Source organism: Varroa destructor, unplaced genomic scaffold (genome assembly GCF_002443255.2).
Source record: "Varroa destructor unplaced genomic scaffold, Vdes_3.0 BEIS01000002.1, whole genome shotgun sequence".
Classification (NCBI taxonomy): domain Eukaryota; kingdom Metazoa; phylum Arthropoda; class Arachnida; order Mesostigmata; family Varroidae; genus Varroa; species Varroa destructor.
The window spans coordinates 39,101,514-39,122,025 of record NW_019211455.1 but is presented as its reverse complement, the minus strand read 5'-3'; the positions used below and the strand labels follow the sequence as shown (position 1 = coordinate 39,122,025).

At 39.2% G+C, this 20,512-nt stretch overlaps 1 protein-coding gene across 8 annotated transcripts in view; it reads left to right on the top strand.

The window, feature by feature from the left end:
• Positions 1-20,512, top strand: part of LOC111245945 (pecanex-like protein 4) — a 41,316-nt gene that overhangs the window by 15,690 nt on the left and 5,114 nt on the right. For 3 of the 8 annotated variants that reach the window (XM_022794986.2, XM_086979711.1, XM_086979712.1), the window contains 10 exons: positions 1,472-1,623; positions 2,362-2,604; positions 5,032-5,160; positions 6,038-6,306; positions 9,882-9,988; positions 12,241-12,469; positions 13,271-13,497; positions 14,352-14,558; positions 15,338-15,569; positions 16,705-16,880. In XM_022794986.2, the coding sequence (XP_022650721.1) occupies positions 1,472-1,623; positions 2,362-2,604; positions 5,032-5,160; positions 6,038-6,306; positions 9,882-9,988; positions 12,241-12,469; positions 13,271-13,497; positions 14,352-14,558; positions 15,338-15,569; positions 16,705-16,880 (1,971 nt within the window). Of the gene's footprint in view, positions 1-1,471; positions 1,624-1,655; positions 1,725-2,011; positions 2,106-2,361; positions 2,605-5,031; positions 5,161-6,037; positions 6,307-9,881; positions 9,989-12,240; positions 12,470-13,270; positions 13,498-14,351; positions 14,559-15,337; positions 15,570-16,704; positions 16,881-20,512 lie in introns of those variants that run through there. The other 5 variants (XM_086979713.1, XM_086979714.1, XM_086979715.1 and 2 more) reach the window with 4 other exon arrangements.

Genomic DNA, 20,512 nt, shown 5'->3' with positions numbered 1-20,512 from the left:
GTATGATATGACCGAGGTAAGCGTTCTGAGCTTGATGATCTGACTTAGTTCGATACATCAGCGCAGAATTTAGAGCATTACAAGATTTGTCAGTAGGTCCCATAACGAAACGGTGGACCTTGTAAGATGCAAACTGGAATATGGTGAGAAAGCTGGCGCTTTTATATATCGTCGATCATTGCGGACTTGATTTTTGGCATAATTTGGCTCCGAATTACGGTAAAATCAACGATAAGCTTTCATATCTGGTAGGCAAAATGTCTACAGAGGAAAGTAATGAAGTCTCTGCCGACGCATACGGTAGACAAGCTGACGACGACAACGTAAAATTTGCAAAAAAGACAAGATGTATTTCTATTCTATTTCTGGATACTTAAGAACAATTAGGGTAATAATAGCAACTCAACTGTCAACTGCTCACCAAATCTGCCTTTTCTACGATCGACTTAGCTCAATTTAAGATATAAGAGCATAGATTTAGGATCCGTCCAAGACCTTCTAGTTCACTTTGGTGACTTGGTGTAATTAAAATCATTAATGGCTGTACGATTTTTCTTTATCTATGACCATATATTATTCATTTTAATTTTTGCGAGCCGACAATTTCTTGCTATAGACTGCTTTGTGCTATACGTGAATCGGGTGGTGCTTTAAACATGTGTCACGATGCGTTTATGTGACTCCAAAATAAATGCGTCGTTATCTAGGCATAAATATCGTATCAAGATAAGTATCCAGAACGCATGATTGTGGCCATTCAAACATTTTTTGACTTATTTAGTTCAACCTATATAACGAATATAGTCCTCAACCTCTGCAGGATCTCGCTAATGGGAATTTTATTCATTTCTATATCTGAACAGACCCGTCCTGAAAAAGGTGACATGCAGTGCTAAGTCTAGCCCATAACCGCTTATAATACCATTCCGTCCTTTCTTACGGTTTCTTGCTTTCCAGTTAGTTCAAGAACTATGTATTTGTCGGTATTACTATGTTTAACTCTTTAGATTTTATAATAGAAAGTTTGATATTTTCGTACTGTGAAAACTGATTATCATAAATGTTCCACCGGTGTTTTAGGAACATTTTAGAAAATTTATAAATAGAGCTGTCGTCGAATACGACACATTTAAATCGTCATATTGATTTAGAATTAGTCATAAATGTCTCAATAGTAGCGCTGAACGAATTCAATTAACGAAACCTGCATACGTAAATCTGATAACGTATCGATTGATGCGATCAAGCATTTTGAGGAAAGATCATTTTGGAATTCTAATGAATTGCATACATTAGTGTGTTGATCAGTGCTCAATTAGCCAGCTAGCAGTATACTTGGATGGCGAGTTTAAGCCTAGGCATAATTTACAAAACTTAGACATGTCTCTAATAATCAAATTTTCCTATAATCGATAATTAATTAGAGCCTTAAATCCGGTTGCTGTATTTTCTATTATATGGGACCACGCAGCATAGAAAGGTGATTAAATATTGGACAGTTGAGATGCTAATACGACATCTACTATGGCTAGCTGATTGCGTCACGTTCCATTCGCTGGCAGTAGAGGCTCCCGTAGAGACCGCCAGCTTTCAACCACCAATAGGCGCATTTCATGAAACTTGGTAAGTTTAGTTTCGAGTCTGCATATAGTAGGTTAAATTGGATAGGTCCTGTTCTAGATAAACTGTCTCTACCTCGACCTGGAAGTGCCTCGAAAACTAGTGTACGCGAAATGCATTGTTCTAAAGTAAATTTATGATTAAAAAATAAACAATTTATTATATAACAAGTTTTAAAGAAATACATAGAGCTTTGATAGAGGCAAAACAGAAAACCACATGATCCAGAGCGATGTTTCTTGATCAAATTATCTAAGATAGAAGTTTGTTAAAATCATGAAAGAATCTAGATCTATTCGTATGCATTGTCTTGGCCTTTCGCCCTTGATCTCAAAAAATAGTTGGTGTCAAAGATTTAACGAGCGTGGCAGAGATTTTCACAGTATGCTACCATCAGAGAATGGGGCAACAGAACGAATCGTTATCGAAGTGTATACCCAATAGAATACTTATTATTGCTTCTATTCCTATGGTTAAAAGCTTTAGTAAGTCAAACAGGGCAAAGCAGGCACGTGACGGCCCGGTCTAAACTCGATACAATCCAGCCTTTCCAACTGGCCACTTGTAGTCACTAGTATCTACAGCTTCCATTGATTCGGATTCCTGGGAAAACTGATTAAAGTTAAAGAGAGTTATAAATACGTGATTATGTTTGACGACCCAATAGCTTTCTACAAGGGCTCTAAAAAAGTAAGTTTATTCCTAATTATTATACATTAACTCTTTTGTTGACTGCTACAGGTACCAACCTTTGATGCGACCGTTTTATCTCGGATGCCTAGTAGGTGGCGCAGTCTTCCTACGTGAGGTTCCAGTGGAAGGAATGAACCATATGCTGGTTCCATTTCTTGACACATTTATTTGTTTGTTGCCCCTTCTTTGGCTACTGGGTGTACTTGCGCCTTTAGACGCCCTTAAACTGTGGGCAGGCGAATGGATTTCTACCACACTATTTGGCGGCTCCCCTACGCCTTCCGAGCTTTCGTAAGTCATTCTCATTTTCTTAAAGTACTTGCTTTGGAAGTTGTATTTATATATATCTGACTGTCACAAGAACAACACTAGCATAGCATCTGCAAAACAGAGTTTTTGTTGTTGTCCGCCGTTACAGGCAGATGTCCGCTGCTGTGCCACTTAGAAGCACTTCCTCTGCTGCGGTAGCGGCGGCTGGCTGGCAAACTTTGCCTGCTTGTAATCGCTTATGACGCCAGATCGACTTCTAGCACAGTAATAATGATAAATAGAACTGCAGTGGCTGAATTTGCAAGGCTTACTTTTTGCAGGGCTGCGGTTCACATGCTTTCCGGCCTTGGAATGAATTATAGTCTTGCAGGTTATTACTATCATTGTATTAAAATGTTCCAGCCGAAAAAAATGAATGAAGACCTATCTTTATGTGGTTTAATGAACGAAGACCAAAATCCTGTTGGACCCGTCATCGTATTACGAAATTATAGTATACGTGCTTATTCATATTATGTTATATTATCTTACTTAAGGTACATTCTATGAGACAGCTGTAAAAGTACCTATTCATTCCGTTATAAATTAATGTTCAAAATGTCATAACTTGATTGTCTCTTCGTCATTCTTAAGGGTGTCACTCGCGATGCTGTCGATACTTGTCTAAATAAAGGCGTGAGGCCATCTTATGGTGCACAAGAGTATCAAATCATGATAATTTGTTGTCCACTTGTTCGATTAGATCAGACACAGCCTATTTAAATCGATTAAAACGTATCAGGATTGTCAGACCGGCAGATTAAACTAGATATTTCTCTGGGTCAATCAGAGATGAGGAAAGATTTTTCAATTTGTCCTGCAGTAGTTGTAAGTCTGTTGTTACATGCTAAAAAGTTAAGGTCCAGATGGATATGTGACATGTGAAATTTCCCCGTTTTTCTCATTAAAGCTTTAGATATTAGTAACCTGCGCAGACAAATGTTTAAATATAGTCATTTGGAAATAGGCTATTGCGTTTGACACTTCATGTATATGCAGTTTATGAAAAAAAAAAAAAAGGTGCCAGATCTTCATTCAGAATCTGACTGAATGGTCTGAATGAAGATCTGGCTGATTGGCCATGCTTATAACGTCCGACCTATTTGGAACCGCAAAAATTGCGCTTCCCAGGTAAAGACCTTCTACAGCTGGGGACGATAATGCTGTTTGCATTGTCATATATCGTCAAGAGGGTAAACATAGGTGCTGACACTTTTCCGGAAGTGAACGCGTCAGACGTTTGCCAACCCATACACTTCTTTGAAACTACTTATTCTAGAAAGTGATCAGTGGCTAGCAATGCGTTCGGTGCTCTCCGTATAGCATCATTTTCTGAGTTTTTTGGTATCTGAATCTCTAAGAGCAATTTACGGAAAAGGCGTGCATTTATGGCTAGCTTGTCATGTCAGTTTATGCTTGTACATTCTCTAAGGCGTCGATTTAAAATGACTGAAGTAGCGGAATATGAAGTAAATGGGTAGTATCAGAAACATGAGCCTCTCTTAACAATTCGACCTCAACTACGAAGAGGATTTCTCATTGGCTACACATCATTGAATTTCTATTTTTATATGCTGCCTATGTGCGCGAAGTGACAGACTTTGTTTTGCCAACCTCTTATTGTCAATATCGTTGATTTTGTTTTAGGAAAAACACTTTCGATGCTACGGAACGGATGAATCATATGTAAATGTGTCTAAAAGTGATCGACCTTCCGAAAGCAGTCTGCGACGGCCAAAAGGAAAATAAAAAATTACCCTTCTGTTTGGAGAATAAATTTACGGCTAAAAACTAATACAGACCACTTACAAATCGTTACTCGTCAACCGACGGATATTCTTTTCCATTCTAAATTGCCTCGTTAGATAAGCTTAAGTGGCGGACCTGAAATAGGAACATTTAAGAGGTACTCCGTGGGCACTCTTGCATTTATCATTGTAACTTCCATTTTACTTTACTACGGCCTTATACAATATCCTAACATAGACTATGCTGAATTTTAATCGAAAACTTACGCTGATTTTCGTAGCAGAGAGTAGTTTGTTGGGATGTATATAGTGTTTTTTGAACAGTCATTTGGGTATATATCTAACAACTGATATTCGGGCAATCGCTTTAATTCTAACTACTTTTTGTTAACTAACTGGATTGGAACCTCGCTTGTCAGTCGCTGTTCTTGGATAAAACCTAGACATTTACCAACGAAGGAAAGCTTTCAGAACCTGCCCGTTATGTAACTCAACGCTCATGTAACCTTGGAACTATAATTGAAATTGCAACACCATAATTATGCTGTTCTAAAATAATATATCTTACGTAATTTCATACAGAAAAGTAGATAGCAACTTAACGATGCGCCCGTACTGATTGAAGACCCTAAATTTTATATTTTTGTACGAAATTTTTCAGGCTGTTTACTAAGTTGCTGGCCTCTTTAACAGTTACTGCTGTGTGCTATTATCTGCAATCATACAAAGCATTATTCGCTTGTGTTTCTGGGTTTGTACTTGCGTTACACTATGCCCATCTCCAAAGATGGTAAGTTGTGCAGGAATCGTGTATTTGCTTACCACAAGCTGCTGCATATACCATTGTTGAAAAAATTCACACAGTCCCCATAGAAGACTAACCTAAGTTTAGCCATTTTGGAGAAAGCCTTTCGTATGTATTTCTATATATATTTAGGTTACACCTAAAAGCCGAGGTAAATGCCAATCGTCCATAGATTGTTTCTTTGCCGACTTTGCTTATCAACCTTCCTTTAAAATTCGTTAAAATACTTTATCGCAATTATCCTCTTTTCCTTCTTATTTCGGAATTTCAGGTTACTATCTAAATATATACCCATAGAAAAAGGTAGAAACGCAGAGTTCCAGCTGAACTCATAAATCCCTAATATTCTTTCAGTACGTGAGCAGAGAATTTGTAATGAATAATTAAATTGATTCTAATAACAAACGATAGAGTTCGGGCAAATTTTCAGTAATAAATACGATGTTATAACATAAAAAGTACATTGCTTTAGAGCTTAACAACAGCATATGGGCACTTTATTCTTACATCATTGACACCAAGTAAGGCACCGTTGAATAGAGCTGCCAATATATCCAATACTTGTGCCTTTCTAGATGTTTCACATAAAGGGCAATGCAAAATTTGTTGGCCCACGATTATTAGAACACGAGAGCCAATTAAGTGCGACTTACCTTCTATCTAAAGGTACCTTCTGTCGAAGGCCACTAGGTACCAGTAGGTCCAGGCCTCTCTCCAAGCTGAGGACATGGCTAATTAGAAATTCGCAAATAAATCTTATTAAGATTAATCAAATTGCTCCAACCTAGAACAATGCTGAGTGGCAGTAGTGATAATAGTAAACTAAGTCTGCTCTATAAACACCGAGTGTTTTTCTCATCAGGTGGGTCGCTATTCAGCACACGGTTATCGCTGTCCTAAGCGCGATCGCAACGATCAAGGAAGACGCGGTGTCCAGCGAAGCTGAATTGTCTCTCGGAATCATACTGGCCGTTATCCTAGTTATATCTGAGATCCTGTCTTCGTTACAGCGGGTCACTTTCCTCGGCGGCCTTTTTCTCAATCCTTTGTGGAATAACTTCAGGGAAACGAGGAAGACGTCAATCAACGGCATCGTCCATATACTCATTCAGGGTCTTCTTGTACATAGCGGTACGTACACCTAACCGAATACGATCTGCGCATGTACCGAGACGGCAAACATGTCTGAAAGTCTCTATCGTTGCTCTTTGTTTTCGTCCGGCACGGAATCGAGAAGCGTGTAAGGTCCTCGTGATGTCTTGCAGACAGGTGAAAAACGTTGTGTCAATGGGTCGATGCAATCCATGAAGGTCAATTGTACATTGTTCGGCCCTAAAATCGAAGCTATTGAATTTCCGTTTAGAGGAGTATGGACGAGGTAACAAGGGAGATTGCAGACTTTTGGTTCAAATCCCCAGAAACGGATACGAATCGATGCAGTCATTCGTACTCGTATCTGGTGCATTAGAAAAGCTGATCAGTTACCTCTTGGAGACCACCATGAATATAATATCTTTCTATAAACCTCTACAAAGGACATCCTTAGTTAAGATGGATACGAAAAAATGTCTTTTTTGAAATTAAGCCTCGAATGCTTATGAATAATTGTGTTGTTTGCAAAAGTGACCGCAGAATTATTTAGAAAAGCCAAATAGTAAAGTTTGTAGCAACCAACATCTTCTTCGAGCAAAGAAGTATAGTAATTCGGAGATATACAGCTAGAAATAATAATAATTCATTTTTATTCATTTCTATTAGTATCTAAATTAGTAAGAGGCATTTTTATATCTATACTAACTCCTGTTCTGAACCTATACGTTTATTTATTCGACTAAGCTTAGACACTAAAGTTACCATACTTTGCGCAATATATTTACGCAAAAATTCTTGAGCAGAATTCTCATCAGTGGACCTAATAACTTTATGAAAAGGAATAATAGATAATTCTCTATAAGCAGAGCGACCTCCTAAAAATTTCAGTGATACTTATTTCTGAATTGAAGTAATAGTTCGTAAGAGATCTGACGGGTTCTTTACTATTAATCTTTGAAATAATAGATTGTTTCACAGTTCCGGGGTTTTTTCACGGCTTCACGGGGAGCTTTCGACGGAAGAATGTGTACGTCTTTTAAAATCATCTGGGTTTATAAGGTCTCTTTGTCTATCTATGGTCATAAAAATATTAAGTTTGCCCTCAAAATGCTGCACTGTAGACGGATTCAGAAAGGCAACTATTTCCGTTTTTCTGTTATCCTTACGAAATGTTTCCACTGATTTCTTCTACTTTGCTGTGTAAAAAAGCTGTTAACAAGCGCTATACGAACGTCGCTCCGGCCTACACCTGCAAAGACAGTAACGTTTAACCCATCTATCTTAGCTGTCACTGTCAGATAAAGACTACAAAGAACCCCCGTATTTATTTGTCATAACCGGTCACTAAAGGCATTAGCGGTAATAGCTCAACGATAAATCTATCGTGGGGCTAAAAACTATCGTATCTGGGAAGTATATATGAATAAGAGCGTATCCATCCCCTGTATGGTGAAAAGTAAACCGGGTGGGCCTTTCACTAAAAAACCCAGCACATACAGCGAATTTTTACAAAAAATTGACGCTAGATACGATAGGTTTAGATGAATTTTTTCATAAGTACGTATTTAGCGCATTATTCAGGTGTAAGCATAGGTGCACTGAAGCTTTAGCATACGGCAGGCCAATACAGCGAACTAGATCGTGCATACGTAAAGGAGAACGAAGGTATATGTATCTATGTTACACTATTTCGCATCTGTTCTCGTTCTTGATTCCTTTCCATTGGACTTTTGTCCTGCTAAAAGGTATTGCTGACGTATTTCATATATGTCTTGTAACGGCTGAGGTATTCTAGCGGCAATAAGGTTGAAAAAAGCTGGATAATATTCGCATCATGTGTCAGCTTTCGAGGATCTTGATCGTTGTGTGCGTGGTAAAGAAAAACAATCTGGGCTTTCCATTCATCCACTGCTAAAGCTGTTTCAGAACTAGCATCTCCTATCCAGAGCATTAAGATAGAATGACACCGAAAACCGATTATTTACGCCCTCATCGAATGGTGCCACTATACTAACCTTATAGAGAACCTGCTTCTATCAAATGTCACGAATTAAACCCATTGGTCCGTATATAACAGATAGATATAAAGGAGAACCCGGATGAGTTACGTCCACCACAAACTTGGAAGATGCCTCAATAACTTCATGATATGATATTACACGCTTAGTTAAAGGAAGCAAGGTTTAAGAAAACTTCGTAATGTCCAATGACGTTAAAACTGAGATGTAAAATTTGAACTATTGAAGTATGGGCAACTAAATCGATATGTGAGTGAGACAGACTGTGTAGTAACTTGACAAGATTTCAATCTACGACACGTAAATCCAGCATAACATACAACCTCTTCCTAGCAAAATCTTCCTAAAAAAAATTCCTAAATATCGAACCTGAATAAAATGCAATAACGCATCGTAATGAGAACAGGAAAAATAATTTTTTAACTTGACTCTGTCTAGAATCGAACGGACGTATCTGTAAAACTCAGGCTTTTGTTTCCTACTAGCGAAGCTATTTAAACTTGCAGCCCGACATCATCGCTCTAATATAGAAATTAGCACAAAGTACACAATATAATATCAAGGCCTTATTATTTTGGACAAAGCCACGCCGTTGAAGGTAACTAGCTATACGTTAGCTATATCGAGATATGCTTGTGGATCATCAGGATTATTACTATTCTAAGTAAGGTAAACTTATACTGCAGCGGTCAGTGTGCGCAACTTCAATGGCATTTTCCGTTCGGCCGTTTTTCCTTGATATTTTTCGAAGAATTCGCTTATCGGCGTCAGTAAAATCAACTTCCTAGAAAACTCGTTTAGCGCACGATTTTTTCTGCATGATATACAGTCTGTGGTACGCAACGACGCGTTTCCTGTCAAAGATATGGGCGCTATGCTTTCGAACGATATAAAATTCATATACAACTAGATAACTGTACAACGTAACAAAATTGATCAAGTTTGGCTCCCGGACAATGTCAACAATGTTTTCATCGAAGTTACTAACTACCTAGTATAAATGGGGAAGCCTTTTAGTGGGTATGCAAGGATTACATATATATAGCTAAAGCTCATACCATCTTGACCTCACATCGATTGAGTCTATTTTCATTAACACTGTGCCCCAATTCTGTGATATCCAGATCTGGAGTAAATCAATATAAACCCCATGCAACAATCCCAAAAGCATCTCCGTAATGAACTAAACCTGCTATTTACTTTTACCTAAGGTGACGTTTTATAAAACTATTCAAGCTATTATGTATGTCATCGACATAATATGACAATCAGAAATGCCCTAGAAAAGCTAAAATATATGTGGCCAACGTTTTGCTTCCGATATCGTTTTATCCTCCGTGATACGTACCTGCCGCACAAATATATACCTGTTTTTTGCTGGGCATCATCTCGTAACAGGTTTTAGGTAACGTTACTACAGGATGTAATCGACTTCTACACTATCAAGTCGTATATATGGGCTAGGCTTTGAGTAATGGTCTGCAGCTGGCAGTATCCGATTTAGTCTTCTGTGCATTTGTTTGCGACAAATCGTGAAAAAAACAATATTATGTTTATAGCTACGCTATGTGATAACTTGCGAACGTTCACTTGTAGTGAGTCCGATTCTGATGTGCTGGTTTTTTTCCGGAGGGAATCTTTATCCTGAAGATGCGTTGCAGCGTGTACTTGTGACGATCTCTCTCGTCAAATCATATCGAGAGGTAAGTTTGACGCTGAATTTAATTGGGGTTGTTTTTATTTTAGCTTATCTTAGATTTTCGTACAATTCACTATTATTAGTAAGGCGATGCGTGGGCGATCAAACGAATTAGCGCACTGGGTTGGTTTTTTCTATTTGTGTGGTGTGTTTCGGCGCTTGACTTTGTTCAATAAGTGACAGTCACACAATAAACATTGTGTATGTTCAGGAGCTAAACGAGCTAATGTACGTAAAAAAGGCTCAAGACTGAAACGAACTTCATTTAAATATACAGGCCCTAGGGGCTCCTCCGTTGCAAGAGACTGACATCAGCCAAGTGCCTTTATGTTAGTCTTAAAAGATTTATTAAAGAAGATTTACATTAGCCTTTTGCGCTCCATTTGTACGGGTGCCGTAAAATTATTGATACACATAATTAAGGCTTCCTCTAGATAGGAACTAGCTATCGCGCTACTTCTATATGATACTTATACAGAATTTATTAATATCTCCAATTGCTGACCAAGGTGATTTTTACAAGTATCAAAAATAAGTAGCTAATCCGACTATATGGACATCATGATAATACTTCAGCTCCAAAATGACGGCTAATCGAGCCGCTCTCGAAACAAATACATTCATTCGGAAGCGTTTCTTTGAGCTTCCGCACGCTATCAGGCGACAGATGCGCGTCTGGCCCGAGAAAGCCTAAATATTACGCACGTTATACGCAAACGTTCTAACTAATGGTTCAACAACAGTGTTGCACTGTTCGCACGCTGTCGTTTTACATTCCGCGTCTATAGTATATATATATATATACAAGGCGAGGCTGAGATACAAAGATAAACGTTATTACTTTTTCTCACTATGACGCTCACCATCAGACAGTATGCTCCCCTCCCCCCGGTGATGCAGTCGCCCTCAGGGGGCGTTATCACCGGGCTCCGGGAAGCCTCGATACAATGCAGCAGCAGTAGTAGTAACTGCAGAACGAGGGAAGCATTAGCGTGAAAAATGTACATTTCGTTCAATAGATCGCCGCTTATCCAGGACGGCGCATCTTCCTCTTCCCGAGACTGGCAAAACGAACGAGAGCTCCGTTCATTTTTTTTGTCCTCCTCTGGTGCCGAGTATTCGCTAGAAAAAAAAGGTCCCGTGAGCAGGTCTGCGCGCTACCACACATCAACGCTCCCTAGCTCCAGCGCTGGAAAACTTTACTAACATACGAGTGAATGCTGTTATCTTTATTGATAAATATTAGCTGACAACGGCTCTGATAGAGTTACTTCTACAACTGCCCGCTGATAACTACTATTAATGCTATTCAACCCTATGTGGTAGCTCATTGATGATGCCGAACGCTAGACATAAACTCATTGTGTTCGCATTTTGAGCATTAAAAAGTTCCATTACGTTATAAAGTGAACTATCGACTTTACATTTCTTTCTACGCCTGCTCACTTAATCGTGACTATCTTCGAAACCGCGCTTTTTCAAAATCTTTATGCGTTCATCCGTTGGCCGAGTAAACTACAGGATCTGTACTTTTTTCGTCTTTCTGCCTACCTGTTTTTTTAAAATATTTTTTTTTTTTAAACATAATATTTAATCGCTATTTTTTTAACATAATATTTTTTTCAACTTCGCCGTATGGAATATGTGGCTATTTTAAAATTTCCCATGGGGTGACTTAACTGCCATTTAAAGGTAATGCCTGGAACTTTCATAGCAAGCTAGTCACCTTGCGCTGAAAACAAGGCAGTGCTCTTGAAACATCATTCGCAGAAGTTGTATGTGACCCGTTTTTAGTTCAAATATTGAACCCAAGAACTATGCTAAAGGGCCTTCCGACAGGGATATACAATTACTATTAGTATTACAGATCTACACAACGTACCTAAAATGATGAAAATGAAATCTATATTAAACATCATCACACGTAAAGAGCATGTCTTGTGTGAAACAGATATTAAGCGTCAATCGGTAAGGGCAACTGATGTTTGTCCTGATCGATGGTATCATGGTACTGATGGTAGGTATGTCAGATGCTACAGTGAGCGGGTGAGCAGGACTCCGCACTGCCAATGATGTAGAGCTAAATTTGATATCAGTCAGCTGAGTTTAGCGTTCTTTTGAGATGATTCAGACTGTCAATGGAAGTACACCGTATAGTGGCATTTGAAGAAGTATGAGTATATGTCAAACGTAGAAAACAGGTCTAAAAACTATGTGTAGGTCTGAGCCTAAACGCTGTGTTCCTATTTAATTTAGATATTTCAGAGAACGCGGACCTCGATTCTCGTCTCGGTATGCACGATTGTATTTCGTGCCTGCTCAGGAGACCTTAGGGTACTTCCTGCTTGTGTGTTGTTTGTCACACTGTCTATAACTTGGCGAACCCTAATGGGCTTTTTGGAGCGGCTGTATACCGTTGGGGTGATACTTAGTTCATCTATCGTTATTACGAAACAACGACTACAACACAACTGGATTCTCTTCGGTGCGCATAGCTATATGATAATGCTCTGATTTGTTTTTATTTGTTCAAATAATATTGTTTCGATATTGGCTTAATCACTAGCTAGACTGAACGTCAATTTTTATAGTAAAATTTATATTTTTTTTCTATATTTGCGAACTTCATCGTTTCGCTGAAGTGCAAGTTCATAGCCATGGCATTCTTTTTTCAGGTAATAACACATTTACGCATCCTTACCGTAAAGCTGTGATCGTTTTGAGTAGAAATAAAAACACCTAACCTGTTAATTTACACCCACACGTTTCGGCAAGCCTTTTTTCCCCCATTTAGACACGGCTAAGGCAAACCGCCTAGGTCTTCTGTCATCATTGTACGCTTCTTCATATATCTAGACCCAAATGACTAGAAGGCCAACGAAGTACTTTGCGCTATATTTTTCCTGTGCAAAGGCAAATCTTTCAACATAGACTCGTAATTTTCTATATACACTAATGAATCTTAGTTTTACTTTGGATTGAGAGTCATTTATTTCTAAGGTGATCATCTACCGTAACGACGCTGTAATCTTATTTACGGTCCACCAGACTGACAGGCCTGTTCAAAGTTCTTAAATAAAGCCTTGCAGACACTGGAGACACTGCCTGCCATGAATAAAGTATGAATACAGGATGATAGGAAAAAAGTTCGATATTGAAAGGAATCACAATTATTCCACCACATACTCCATCTCAAAGTACAAAATGCTTGACTTGACAACTTTGTTTCTGTATTGCGTTCTATATATTATATATAATTATATATAATGTTATCATTCGATTTTAGCCCTGAACATTACTTTATTTCCGTGGCTCTTGTTGGTGAGCGCATCGACGGCCTTTTTAGAAAGTCCCCTTCTCGCACTATTCTCGCTGCCGATATTTCTGCCCGGTTTCCCGAGACCTCGCCGATTCTGGCCCTTCCGGGACCTAATGGATCAACAAAACATTACGAGGTCGGAGACACAAGACGCGGCGATCACCATCAAGGGAGATATCGTATTCTACGCTCAGGTGGGTCCCAAATGTTTACACGGTCAACCACTGCCAGGTTAAAGCTTTTGCAGGTCAACTTGAAAACCCGTTATTTTTACCAAGCAGGCCATTAGTTCGTGCTAACAAACATAGTTTATGCTTGAGTTCTCGCCTTGACCATCTTCTATATGCAAGATGATTCTATTTCGTACCATCTGCAATGAATCTTATCGTCCCTTTTTCTGTTAGGTACTATCTAAATAAGCTTGAATGCAGTTTCTTTCTTTCGACCTTCTATTGTCTGTTATTGGACTATATAACAGACCATATATTTCCTATAGCAATTATTCGTTAACGAGAAAAAAAAAATGCATATTTAGGGGAGTTTCGTTAAAGGCTACCCTACCATTCAGATTGCCATATTTCACTCAACGCTTTTTTTTAGCCGAGCCATATCTGTTAATAGGAACGTAGTGAATCAATGAGTATGCTGGGGTGCTAAAAACGTAACGCGATGACACCGTATTTAAACGGGTTGCTGCTCAGTAATCAATGATGTCAATCTCACCTCAGATCTCCGCTATAATAAATGATGTTAAGCCTGTTCGTAACTAATTCGTTCAAAAATAGTTGGAATATATAACACACACAGATATCAGAGAGTTACTTCAGTGGCACTTTGTGTCTTCGAAGGACTGGGTTCTGTTATTTCTGGGTGCATTGACTAACGGCAAAGTGCACCACTGGGAGCATACTCATGGTAGGCTTAAAAGATACCAAACGACGTTGAGGGCCGACCAACAGCCCAGGGTGCATAATAAGCCAAATAACAGAGAATGCTAATAATAGCTATGTATTACACATTTTTGTTTTCGTTATTTGCACACTTTCAGTTTATACCGCGGCTCATCGAAAAGTTAGAAAGCCCAATAAGCCGCGGATTGTTTGGTTCTTTGCAAGCCGGGTCTTGTATTCTAGCTCGCCACCAGAATCGATTGGTACTACTGCGAGTGATTGAAGCAGGGTATTTGTTCCGTTGTGTGGAAGCCAAGGGACTCGAGCTCCAGGAGACGTCGTGCCATAGCCTAGAGGCAGCAACGGTAAGCTCCTCCACTTTTTTCTTTATCTTCCTTTCGTTGACCTCCGTGACGATTGTCGTAACGACGATTAGGATGTTACGAACAGGGTGCGGGACAGCCAAACTGGGGTGAGGCGAGGGCGGAAAGAGGAGCTGCGCGCGGTAAAAGCAAGAAAATTCAAAAGACTATTTATTATAAGTGAGGCTTGAAAAGGGTCGCGAAGGAGGAAAAAAGGTTATCCAGGCTCAAAGTGGTGAAAGACGGTTAAAAAAAAAAGGCTTGACGACAAGAATTCGTTGTCGAGAGGTGACGAGTGGTATAAAAGTGAATATAAACGAAAATCCATCATTCCATACAATGCGGATCCCATATTGCAGCGTGACGGCACCGACTTGAAAGCCACGCATTTGTACTGCCGCTACGTTCCCTCAAGCAGATATCTATTCTTCCTAATGATGATAATAACACAATGACGGAAATAGAAATCAAGGTGACAAACATGATATACGACTGCCCTATTTCGTTCCTCGTCATCAGAAGCAAGCGTCGTACGAAGTCGAGAGGCAAAGGCCCAATAGAAAAGCAGCGCACAGACAGTGGAAAGCAGGATATAGAAGATCTCCGAAAAGAAGATATCCGGAAGCTTTTGTCATTTAGTGCAAGTAGTGCCTAAATGCAATCTGACAAGGAGATTTTTTGCTTTTCGATTCATTAGACGGCTTCGATGATATAGTGAGCTGGATCAATTGAAAATTATATACTTGGTAAATGAATGTTTTTTATACTGACATGTGTTTTAGGTGGATCAAATCATTGACGAATGCTTCCTAAAGGTGCAGGTTGGTTGCGGTAATCCGTATGCAATGAACTCGTTTCGTCCTCGAGCTCGTACCCACGTTGTAACGTACTCCTCAGCACGGAATGTGCTTAATGGCGTCATTGACCAACCTGCCTTTAACGAAGCAATGCTTAATAATTTCTCCAGGGTGCTTTTATGGATACTACTGCACCAGCAAGCGCGTTCAATAAGAGGTAAGTAATAACGCAAACGTTTACTTGGCAAATCTATTGTAAATATGCATGCATAATTGATTGGTATCGTTTTCTAAATTATGTTCATAGGTAAACAAATTTTTACTTACTTACTTACCTACTTACCACTTATTTCAGTTATTATAGCCGATTGTACTGTTTGTCATCATGGAGATCTATTCGTAGTGAAAGTTATGCTTTGTGATAAACCAACGATTATAATAACTGACTCTGTTTCTCTTGAATGCTTCGTTTATCGGCGTTCTCTCGTCCAATCACAATGAACAGAAAAAAAAACTCTGCCAGTCTGGAGGTTCTCGTTTTCTTTTATGGTGTCAATAAAAATTTCGGCCAATGGTGGTAATTGCTTAAGGCAGAAAAATTGTTCGTTCTCATATGTAGTTACGTAAAACATCATCAACTGCATTAATGAAAAACTAATACACCTGTATATCATGGATAATAAACGTCGCAGAAAAGTAACGCCGAGCTCCTCGTGAGCCACTGAGTTAGATTGGCGCAGGCCATGGCCTCAAATGGGCAGGACGTTGCGAGCCTTATTTACTATTACTTGCTCCCCTTTGATTTCTCGGATAGACTCGCGCTTTTTATAGATTCTGCTGTGGTAACAGTCGGCGTGCACCGTATGTAATTTATGTTAATTTCGAAGATAAGATCTGTCCCTTTCTACTAAATACTCTGTAAGTTCGGCGAGTGGAATCAGGTTTAGTTTGGAGGTAAATTTCTGCTATTAGTAAAGAAGGCGAGCTAACAAATTTCTCCTATTAAAAAGCCAGGTGTACATATCATGAAATAAGAGCTATACGTTTTTCAAAATTGAGCTACACCAATATATACACATATGTGTATATATGCACCTTTTGGACATAAAGGTCTTATAGGGAAATTTGGTCAAAGTATAGATTTACACGGAAAAATTAGTTTTGCATATTAGTTTGGGCACGTAAATTCTAATGAACTATTCTACCGTTAACAAAGTGTCTGCTATTACATAATAATAACAACACAGTTTTATTGGAAGAATTTAGCCGTTCAACTCGAAATTGTCTTCTAATCATGTTCCTTAAAAAGTGATGAGTCATCATTTTACGTTGCCAATCTGCGTCTGTTACAGAGAACAATAACTACAGCGACGCGGATATAGCCGGGTCGACCGACATGCTAAGTGAGCATTCTCGTTACCGGCCGCGTAAATCTTGGTGGCTTTTAATGTCACAGGAAACGAGCTCTTTCAGAAGATATCCATCGAGGCTTTTCGTCGATTCTTGGATGACATTGGTAGCTATCCATGTAAGTTCTAGCCGAAGTAACTAAGTGTGCTTCCCGACGTCACTGAAGTTGATGTGGGTCCATATTTTCGTCCGCTATACTCAAGTTGTACAACACTTCAGCAATGCCGTCCTCATTCGATGGTGTCTTTTAGTCGCAATACATATATGGTTCACGTAACGAGAAACACTCGGTTGGGAAAAATAATTCATTCGTTGGCTGGTGCAATGTGCTGTAGTTCACTCATATCGAACTTCAACTTTTTTCCCTTTAATCTAGTTTTTATTTGCACTTAGCCCCAACTAATTATAGTCTGGAAAAATTATATCGCCAAGATTTTCCTATTCTAACAACTAGCAAGAGATTTCTCAACGTTGTTAGGTCTTTCCGCCGGCAGCATAACTCACGATTGTTGCCAGCTCAAATCATTGTCGTGGCCATGTCTTTTAGTAAGTGAAGTTACATTACAGAACATTTTAGTTTGCTTCATAGTTCTTGCCTTCATCCTGTCTTGTATTGAACGTTTCTGGAAATCTGGGCCAAATCATGCGAAACTGATCCTTTACTTTGATTCACGCTGACCGACTATCTGGTACCTTCACACAACCCGATAACACTCGGAAATAGAAGTTGTCGAAACAGGCGACCGAAAGATACAAGCTAATAGGTAGCCTAACTCGAAACTCAAAGGGGACAACGGCCGTACAGTCGATGACGGCATGTCATTTTTCAGATGGACATAGGTATTAAACTGGGCTCCCCATCCCCATTCCCACCACAACATGTAGCGAATAGAGGTGGAATTGTATTGGGTGTAAAAATATTAGATGCGTGTATGCAATAACCCGATGTATCTTGCGTGACTACTTATGTGACATATGAATAAGTAATTGCTTTTTCCCATTCCTACATTGTTTCTTCTTCAAATTTTGAATCGTCGGAAATTTTTTACTCTCTCTCTCTCTCTCTCTCTCTCGCTCGCTCGCTCGTACACAAGAGAGGAAGTGATATGCGATGCGTTTCTGTCAATTACATCCCGATTTTTTGATCGCTAGACCTGTTATATCGGTCGATCACGTTATTCGATCGATATAATCGTCTTGTTACAGCCCTCGGAGTAAATGACAGGACAGAAATGAGCGTATATTAAAAAAAAAAACGTCTGGTACAGCCTTTACGCTGCCTTAGACGGGAAGAAATAGCCCCTTTAAACTTTTGTCGCCTTTACTCGATAATTGATACTTGCTGGATTTCTGTTTTATCCTCCTAAGAACTTAGACGACACGTATATACTATATAATGAAATAGCCAGATTGTTGACCTCTTGCTCGTTTTGTATGGGAATAAACTAGTATAGTTGATACTTTGATCTTTGTTGGTACGGTTTTATTTAATATATAGGTTGCCTATCATTAGAGATATTTCTTAAAAGCATGTCAGCTAACAATTTCTAACAATAGGTTACATATTTCGATTAAAAAGCTACCAAATATCAATTCATCACAAACTTTTCTTTTGTTTACTTTACCTAGAGCAGCTTTACCTATGATAATAGTCGTTTGATGTAGCACTTCAGGCTTTCGTATTGTACAGTTCAAAGCGATAATGAACCTCTGAATAATCTGAACAGGTCTATGCTAGACAAACAGTTGTACTGAAAGGGATGGTTACTACGTTGGCTATACGACAGTTTCAACATGATCGTACAGCCAGGTCTATTTTTTATATATATTTATTTAGATTCTAGTTGAACCGTTAGCAGGGATCGTGAAGCTGTTTGCCCCAGCCGCTTCTACCAGACTTACTTCATTTCGAGGTATTTTTTTTTGTTGACACAATCAGCTTTCCCGAAATTCGATGTGGGAAAGAAAGAGGCCGAGAACCGGAGCTACGATAGCATTGATGATATATCATATCACACCAATGAAATTATGTATATTCATCCATACTGCCTAAAGCCTGTACTCAAAGAACTGGATTATAGTCGTCCCTGAACAGTCCCTTTCAAGCCGACCGCTGGTGAAAAATGATAAGCGGAAGTTCGAATGACTGATCTCATACATTTCCTTCCAGCGAAAGTCTGAACATATATATATATATATATATCCAATCTAACAACCCATACAACTGTTAAAAGCCATTTCATCGGTAGCTCACCGTTACTTCACTATATTTACCTATACTAGACAACACAGTATTCTATTTATGATAGCAAAAAATCATCTAAATGCTTTCATTTCAAAGAGTTCTTCAAATTTAACTAAAATTAATAGATCGCCTGCGTTCCGTGCAAACCTAAGATATTTCTAATTCAAATCCGGCCAATCAAGGCCTACATAAGGCATTCGTCGCCATACGACAGTATTTCAGTCAAGCCACTTATGAATTGCGTTTACAGCTTCGATAAAGTTTTCAGCCGATTGATTTTGTTTCTCCTGACTATTACCATGCACTAGTTTAGGCCTGAGTTGCGCATCCTAACGTAATAAAGGCGTTGTTTCAAGTAAAAAATGACCCCCTATATGATACACATTAAAATAATTAGCTTAAATTAACAAATTAAAAGAAACAATCTATACGAAACACAGTTTACGATTATCCCCTACAATTAATTATAGTGAGCACCTGTCACACACTACATGATACCATCAGAAAATTAATTAGATTGTGTGTGATGGAGTACTTCTAAGCTAAGGGCGTACGTTAGATTTCGTAAAAATGTCTACGTTTATCTCTCAACGATCATTGCATCGTTATAGGCCATCTTTAACCTGATGTCCTTCGTAATTTTAGTATCTGATAGTGGTGAGCCATATGACTGCTTGCGGAAGAAGTAGCTATTTCACAAACATGATCTAGTATGCCCTAAATATTTACAAATGTGTGAAGGAACTGCCAAATTCTCATATTTAATGTATTTTATTTCTAGAAGCTGCACCTTGTGCACCCTGTAGAAACATATTACTATTACATGTATAGTGACAATTCTCTGGGTTCAGTTACATCGTAGCAGCATAGGACTGTGATCGGCTGATGGATAGTTCCATGCCATCTTTGGGTGTAAACACGCGCTCTTATGTCGAGGTCCGCCATGCACGCAGTGTTCAAACGGTGTCTGTGGTCTTCCGCCGAATTGCGTCCAGGAGCGTTAGTGACCCTTTACTCTTTACCGAAATTGCCGAGTGAGACACCGATTATCTTGGGTCGCTTCTTTCAGTCTAAATTCGCCAATCATAGCTGTAAAAGACACTCACGACGCCAGTGTATAGAGAGGTGCTTGAAGTAACTTGTGCGTAGGAAAAGAGCTGAACGAAGCTCAATGACATCGGTTTTGTCGATACTTTCCCATCGAGACCGTCCAATGGCGTCGTCGCGGCAAGAGCAGGTTCTACAGAATCATCATGCGAGAGTTGCGCGTCTATAAAAGCCTGCGGTGCATTCAAGTTCCCGGCAAAGGGATGGCCAATCGTCGACAGCGGCAACGATATCGCTGATGCTGGCATGAAATTCCTCGAAGGTGGCAAGACATCTGCGTTTTTAAGAACATTACCAATTTAAAAGAGCCCCTCGAAATTCCCTTTGTGCCAAACACTCCTAGGACAACTGAGCGACCATTGTGTTTAAGGCTGGGCCAAGGATCGCGGATCGAATGA